The 8,387-nt window shown below is 36.6% G+C and overlaps 1 protein-coding gene across 1 annotated transcript in view; it reads left to right on the top strand.

Annotated features, from left to right (window-relative positions):
* The window catches only part of LOC107686436 (TBC1 domain family member 10A-like), a 20,862-nt gene extending 16,867 nt beyond the window's left edge, over positions 1-3,995 (top strand). The window contains exons 8-10 of the mRNA XM_016483429.1: positions 1,322-1,511; positions 2,468-2,622; positions 3,030-3,995. Coding sequence (XP_016338915.1) covers positions 1,322-1,511; positions 2,468-2,622; positions 3,030-3,458 — 774 coding nt within the window. The 3' untranslated portion in view covers positions 3,459-3,995. The remainder of the gene's footprint in view (positions 1-1,321; positions 1,512-2,467; positions 2,623-3,029) is intronic.
* Positions 3,996-8,387: the final 4,392 nt, after the last annotated feature.

Here is an 8,387-nt window from a genome sequence, read left to right as displayed (position 1 = left end):
CATGTTATTAAATGTGGTATTTTCACGTGCTTTCAGATGGAGCAGAATTTACCACACAGAGCCGTAGTTCACTGACAAGTTACGCAAAAAAAATCGCAGACTATTTTATTGCACGATTCTGAAATCTATTATTGTATGTTGTGCAGCACTTTGGTCGGCCTTGTTTCGTGCTTAAGTGTGCTCTAGAAATAAAACTGAACTTGAACTTGAACTTGATTGATACCCATGAATCTCCACAGTGTGTACAGAATCAAACTAAACTAGTTGTCAACACAGTTGACTCATTAACAAATTTTGATATTAGTCCATTTAGAGTTTTGTTTTGTTTTTACTGTGTAGTTTACGATGCACCATGTATTGGTACATGTCAGACTATTTTTGTTTATCAGTATCGGTTGCTATTGTCTGTATCGGCTAATAATATATATTTAATTATGCATGTTTTTTTTCTGTTTATGATAATAATTCCCTTTTTTTTACTTTTAAATAACCTTTACAGTTATCTAACGTTCACTTAAAATTCATCTTTAAAAATGCTAAACAACATAAAATCTCATCTATAATGGATGTAGCAAATATGAAAATATCCATTTTTCATACGGTAAATTATGATGTTGTGATGCTTAAATTCACTTGTAGCATTTCAAAAAAATGTCAATGTAAAATAACAACAAAAATGGAATATATTGCAGCATATTTGATGTATAATGTCCAGTCATGTGGAGCAGGATTTTTTAGGATTTTATTGTGTGCAGGGTTAACTGTCGCTTTCATAAGGATGTGTATTAGGGTGCTAATTACGCTCTCAAATGGACCAGTGCAGTCTCAAGTATTACTAAACCCGCTGTTGTTCTAAACAATCTTTCTCTCATATATATATATATATATATATATATTTAGTGCATAATGTTTTCCATTACCGGGAATCCAGTGCAATCCCAGCTTTATGTGAGGTCTTTTGTGTCTGACCTTCAGGAGCAGAGTGGGCGGCAGATAAGAAGTGAATTAGATTAAACCAACATCAGGATCTTGCTTTGTCTCTATCACTCGTTCTCACTCTCTTCAGCCTGGGGGGTTTCCTCTTACCGTTTCGGTTTTAAACGTGAAAAATTTGTTTATCACATCAATGTAAATAAGTTGTATATGCAAGAGCGTCAGTCAGATCATAGGAACTTATCAGCAAAATAATCATTCACCACATATAATTTACATTTAGTGAATCTCTTTCAAATGAAAAGCTGTTATAGGGAAATGGATCCACTGTGGTAAATCCCAGATTTCACTTTGTCATCTTGTTTCCTCCTCATCTCTGTCTTCACAGGAGGCCATTCAGTTAGACGGTGAGATCCTGTTCGCTCTGCTCAAGCGCGTGTCCCCGGTGGCCCACCGGCATCTGAAGAAATACAAGATTGACCCTATCCTCTACATGACCGAATGGTTCATGTGTGCCTTCTCCAGGACGCTGCCCTGGGTGTCTGTCCTGCGCATGTGGGACATGTTCTTCTGTGAGGGTGAGACTCACTCTAAAGGCAAATTAGATACCGCTTGCAGTTTGTCCTTTCTTGATACCTCACCCCTCCACAGATGAAAAAACTGTACAGCTCACTGGATTCACACCTTGCTACCTGTGACTTTTACTTGCAGAGTGCAACAACTTTATGCCTAAGTGGAAGTGTAAATGTTTAACATGCTTACTTTTGGACATTAAGATGTCCTAGTAAAGTTCAGGGGTTTATGTGTATTTATTTATTTGTGCTTCTTTCTTCTTATGTATTGTTGCTTTCCTTTTTAAACGTCACATATATAATTTTATTATCGCTATTTGCCATATAGTTAAGCCTATTCAGTGTTCAAGAGTTTATGGTAAATTAAGGGAATTTTAAAAATAAATAAAGAAGTGTTAAATTAAGGAAAAATACCAATACTCCTTTTGTTCCCTTTTTTTTTATTTTTTTTTTAATAAATGTACTTAAATAAATATACTTGCTTTTGGACATCAAGATCACCTGGTAAAGATGTTTATTTTACTTTATTTTTGGCTTTGCTTTGTTTTAATTTCACATGTACTGCAAGTCAAACATACTTACTTTTTTTTTACATTTTATTATATATATATATATATACACGTATGTATGTATGTATGTATATATATATACATTTATTTTTAACAGTGATGAATGATAAATTAAGCAAATTCAATGAATATTTATGTATTAAATTACTTATTGAAAATTACATAAAAAATTAAGAAAATTTTAATGTGTTAAATTAAGAAAAAAAAAATACAAATACTTTTCTATTCTTGCCTTCCATTTTTTTATTTTTGTAAGTAAAAATTAGCATACATATGTTTTGCAGTATTGCCAATCAATTATGAAACTTACTGATATATAAGTAGTGCAAACATTTCTAACTTAGATACACCTTAACTTTGTTTGATGGACATGCATGTCTGTGTGCGTTGCAGGAGTGAAGATCATCTTCCGTGTGGGCCTGGTGCTGCTGAAGTGCATGCTGGGATCTCAGGAGAAACTGAAAGCGTGTCAGGGCCAGTATGAGACCATGGAGCTGCTCAGGTCAATTGAGCCACGATACATGCAGGAGGCTTTCCTAGTGCAAGAGGTATCGTCCACACATACACTTACGTGCTGTACTTCAATTTCAATTCAAACCATTTTTAAACATGGATTAATAATGAAACACATCCGTATTTATTTCCTGAAAAATGCTACACACTGAATAATAATGTAGCACTACTACCACCACTGCAGTTGTTTATTTCATACTATTTCACATGCTTATCAGTATAAATAGTAGGCAGCATACATTATATACTGTGCAGTATGTAGTCAGCAGTAGCAAGCATAGCCTGTGTCTCCCCCTACTGGTTACTTTTGGCAAATGCATGCCTTAATCAGTACAATTTGATTTGCCATGTAATAATCCTCACTTGAAGTTAATTAAATATACTTTGTACAGGTTTATTATTGTTACTGACCTTTAAAAACCATATATCCCCACCATTTCAGGTCATTGAACTGGCCGTGTCTGAGCGTGACATAGAGAAGGAGCATCTCTCGCAGCTCCGACGCTGGAAGGAGACCCATGGAGAGCTGCACTGTAAATCCCCTCCCAGAATGCACGGCGCCAAAGCCATTATGGCCGCTGAGCCGCCCAGTCGCCAGGACCTCAAACAGAACCCCACAATCATTGTCGAAGTACCACAGACCACCGAGAGCACGACGGAGAAAGGGGAAAAGACTAAAAAGACAAAAACGGAGAAGGTAAAAGACACGAAAAACACCTCGCCACCTCCTAATCCGTACCCGCTACCCAGCGACCCACCATTACCGAGCGACATCCTCTCGCCCAGCGAATCACAGCACCTGCAGAAAGACACGCCCCCGCAGGGCTCTAATCAGAGTCTCAGTAGCGCCGAACATGACACCTACCTGTAAAGCGCTGGAAGAGGGACACCAGTGCTGACCGCTGAATGTTTTCTGTGCTGAAACATCTGCCTTCCCTCTCTCAGGACTTGGCATCAAAGGGGAGATCACATGACACCACTGGACCAAAACATACTTATGGGAGTCACAATCACATAGGAGACCTTGGGTGAAACTACATCATGAGGTTTTTAACTGTTTACATGGTTACATGTATATGTGTATGTGCATGTTTGGAAATGAAATTAAGGACGAATAGCTAAAACCAACTCTCAGATCTCCAAATGAAGCGTTAAAGAGCTGTGCTGGATGCAGATGTGAGCGAGTGCAGAGGACATTTCCTCCATCTGCCTCAGGAGACTACATATGACTGTTTTTGTATTTTAAATTAAAATAATGAAAAAGTATTTAGGACTAAATTTAAGATGTTGCTTTTAAAATTTCCATCCATTTAGATTGCACAGTTTTAAAACGAACCAAATAATAGCCTTAGTGTAATGCATATTTGTCAGTCATACATAAATGAAACGGTCAGATTACTGTAAAAGTATTAAATTGAATGTTTAAATACACAGTAACTAGTTTATGTATATATAAAAATTAGTGCTGTCAAATGATTAATCGTAAAAGTTTTTGTTTACATAATATATGTGTACTGTGTATTTATTATGTATATATAAATACACACATACAGTATATATTTTGAAAATATTTGAAAAATGTTATGTTTATATATTAAATATATTTATATATAATATAAATGTATATACATGTAAATATTTTCAAAATATATACTGTATGTGTGTATTTATATATACATAATAAATAAACAGTATACATATATTATGTAAACAAAAACTTATTTTGGATGCGATTAATCGTTTGACAGCACTAATATAAATGTAATTTCTTTGATCTCATACATTTTAACTAATAGCTTTTTAACTTAACTTTTAACAAATATCGCTTGTTTCACAGCAAGGCAAATTTTAACTGTTCATACTTTTTAACTGCATCAGTTTTCACAATGACCAGATTTATGCTGATTCTAAGCAATCAGTGAATTATTCAATATTAAATATTTCTATATGAAATATTGAATCAGTGCACTTTGAATACAATTATTTAAATAAAAAAACTATGATGATTTTTTTGGAGTGCAGAAATCTGACCCGTTTCATTTAAGCTTGATTATTGCATGACTGACAATATGAATCACATTAAGTTAGTTTATGATGAGACCATGTAATCCAAATGGATGGAAGTTATATATGCATTTAAAATACATATTGTATGCCTACATTTTTTTTGAGTGAATAATTTTGAGTGAAAACCTTTGTTATTTTTAGCATAACCAAAACGCAGCAATTTTGAAGAATCTTTCCACTGCACATTTCCATAGAGACTCGTCTGTCAATCTCCAAAAAGCATTAAATTGCAATTGAAGTATTTATATGACATCACATGCTCATATAGACAGCTTTTATGGTGTTTCCTTAACTTTTATTAATATTAATATTCTTCAGAAAAATGAGAGAAAGTAAATAACTGGCTGAACTGTTCCTTTAACTACTTATTACCATCAAGATGATTTTTCATCTGACTTGCAGCAAATATTTTTTACAAGATGAATTCAGTCCTGGTCTTGACCACTAAGGGGCTCTATTGAGCTATTTTTAAATCCCAGATTCAATTGCATTTCACCTTCTTGAGCACTAGAAGGCGCTGAGATGAATCCCAGAGTTCTGCATTATATCACGAGACCAAACATTTCTGTTCTGTCAGATCTTAATTTCAAGCTTCGTGCTCTCTGACGTAATTAAAAACATTAAATATATAAACCTGTTTTTCTGAGTGCCAAAATTAACGTATAAAAAGTCAATTGGAATCAGTCCTTTTGGGAAAAATATTTATAAGAGGTCTCTGTTCAGAGCAGGTTTGCTCCTCTGTCATGACAGATTCTCTGTATATTCCATATGTTTCAGTTCTTGTCATGATTTACAGTGTGATCTTGAGTGTCGTGTTTATGTGTGCTGGACAGTGAGCTACATGACTGCCAAATTCTTGACCAAGAGATTGTTTTGCACATTTCCGTCTTGATTTACTAAAACTGAAGGGATGCTGTAGGGCACATTCCTCTGACCTTTTGTACAAAGTAGTTTCGCTTTCACAACGAAACACAGCGTCACACACGGCAGGCTAGAGTGAAGAACGGCCGGCGGGCTTGAGAACGGCTAGTGGGCTTGCGGCAACCACATGTGACGGCACCAAGAGCTTGTAACACTCCAAAGAGAAAGGAACAATTGAAATCGCATCATATGACCCCTTTAAGGTTGAGAAGGTATATTTGTAAATATTTAATCCCAAAAAATGCTGTAATAAAGCTATTATAGAAATAAAAAAATCTTAATTTGATCAATATTATAATATCATTTTATGGTTTAACTGGAGTGGTTCAAAGATTTACTTTACGAAAGAACGTTGCAGTGCAATTTGGGAGAATTCTAGATTTGAATTCATTTGAATTAATTTTAATGTGTGCCAAAACGTCACGACTTTGATAAGGAATGAAGTTACTTTAGATTTTATTTCCCTGCAGACTTTTCTATTCACACTCAAATTGTTACGTCCTCCTGTATGCAAATGAACATTTGAGCAAAAACCACTGACAAAAAAAAAAAAAAGGTTTTCATGATAAAGTAAATTTGATACTCAGATTCTGTGTTGACTGATTCTTTGCGGCTGCCATTAGCGAGTCATGCAGGGTCCGGAGGGACGGCGGAGATGGAATGAGGGATGAGGAGAGGTGAAAGAGGCTACTGTGGCCGTGTGGAGGGACACCTGTTGTCCTCGCTTCTTCAGTTCTGAGGTCTGAGATTTGCATGTCAAAGGTGCTGGCGCGCTCCTCTTTCTTCATCTCCTCATCGCTCCCCAGCGTGTCCCAGAACCCCTCCCGTCAGCGGATGTACCCGAGTCATACAAACACACATTCAAACCTCAAATGAAGCCAATAACTGGGCTCTAAAATTCAGTCTAAAAACGTATTTTTCTTATTTTACGACTGTTTATAACCTAAATGCTCAAGGCTTCTGATGTTATCCAATTCCAGTTATTTTAGCTGTACAAAAACTGGCATTTTTTAAAAAATCATATTAATGTATTATTTTTATAAAAACAATTGATTGCTAGTCAAATAATTAAATCCAGACCGGTGAAGCTCTAGTAAAAATATATTTGATTACATAAACTAAACGCTGCAAAAATGTGCACAATGTAAGTGAATTAAAAACTAGACCAACATGAGCAAACAACAGGTTGCTTTCTTCAGATCTCACGTTACAGCTACCATTAACCCTGTTTCTGGATTACTAAATAGAGATAATCAGCTGGATTCAATTAGCAAGTGGGACTCAAAAAAGTGTGGCAAATGTACAAAACCATTACAAATATTCAAGATAAGGACAAATATTATAAATACACAAATGATACAAATAATGCAAACAGACACACATTAAAAAAAGTCAGTAAAGTTCAAATTCTTCATTCATGCGTTTAGGGAATAAAAATTTAGAATCCAAAAAGCCTCTATAATAATCTCTGGTCTCTATCTCCACCTCTCCTTCTTCTTCCGTTTCTTCCTCTCTTGAGTCTATGGCAGCCTATAGAACCGCTTGCGGGAAAGTTCTGAAATGTTGGCACACAGATAGAGCACAGTCTCAACATTAACCACAGCAAATTTGGTGTCTCTATCTCAAACTCTTTAGCGCCACCACTTGTCCAAAGTTTCACTCATGTTTATGCTAATAACTTTTGACCCATAAGGTCTAAAATATTTTTTTCCCCCCTCTGAATACTTGGCTCATGACGAGTCGAATGAACACCAAAATCAAAAAAATCGTAAGGTCTAGTTTTTTTTTCTCGCTATTTTTAATAGTTTGAAGAACCTACTTTTTGAAACTTGTCCTAGATCATCTTCCATGCTGGCAAAAAGTTGTGGAAAGAAAATTGATTAGTCAAACCGTGAGTCAGTGTGGGTATTTGGACAAGGGGTAACCCTCGAATACCGCTCCGGAGTGTGGGTTTAGTGTGCGTTAAGGGCACTACGCTTTGGTATTTTTAAGACCTGGGACAGTCTTGCGCACTTACTTCCTGTCGCACGCACGCGCTCTCAAGTGGCCAAGACCGCAAGTGTGGGTATTTGGACAAGGGGTATATCTCCGCAACAGTCTGGCTATTGAGACCAAACTTAAGCTGCGTCCGAAATCGCATACTTCCATACTATATAGTAGGTGAAAAACAGTATGCGAGGCGAGTAGTATGTCCGAATTCATAGTATTCGAAAAACAGTAGGCGAGAAGTACCCGGATGACCTACTACTTCCGCCCGAATTCCGTAGCATGCATACGATGGACACTTTACTATCCCATGAGGCCACGGGAGAGGAGGCGTCATATTCGAAAATGGCGGAAGGCGGCGACGCGGCTCTTTTCAAGTGTAAAATTTGCTAGCTAAATAGGTGATTGTACTTACCTTATTTGATAAATGATTTACAAGCTGTCGACGAAGGCGTGATCTGCGAGCAGTTGACCGACGCCTCCTCTGAGCTGTTGATCCAATCAACGTTAAAAACGCAGATGAAAGCGGTAAGAATTACGTGAAACATTGCTGATGTTCGCGCAGTAGTGAGGGCTCTTTAAATTTTGGCGCTGTTGTGAAGACGCATGTCACGTGACAACATCAACATGGCGGATGTAGTACGTCCGAATTCCATTCATACTACTCGCATTCATACTATATAGAACATACTTTTTTAACAGTCGAGTAGTACGTTCAAATTCAAATGTAGTACCAGCAGTATGTGATTTCGGATGCACCCATAGTGTGTGTTATAACAAGCATGACCTGAGGCTACCTGCACAGTTTCAGAGCAGCGCCACCTAG

This window comes from Sinocyclocheilus anshuiensis, unplaced genomic scaffold, assembly GCF_001515605.1.
Source record: "Sinocyclocheilus anshuiensis isolate Anshui unplaced genomic scaffold, SAMN03320099.WGS_v1.1 scaffold838, whole genome shotgun sequence".
NCBI classification, from domain to species: domain Eukaryota; kingdom Metazoa; phylum Chordata; class Actinopteri; order Cypriniformes; family Cyprinidae; genus Sinocyclocheilus; species Sinocyclocheilus anshuiensis.
Note: the sequence above shows the minus strand (reverse complement) of the source record. Positions and strands in the feature narration are given on the sequence as shown.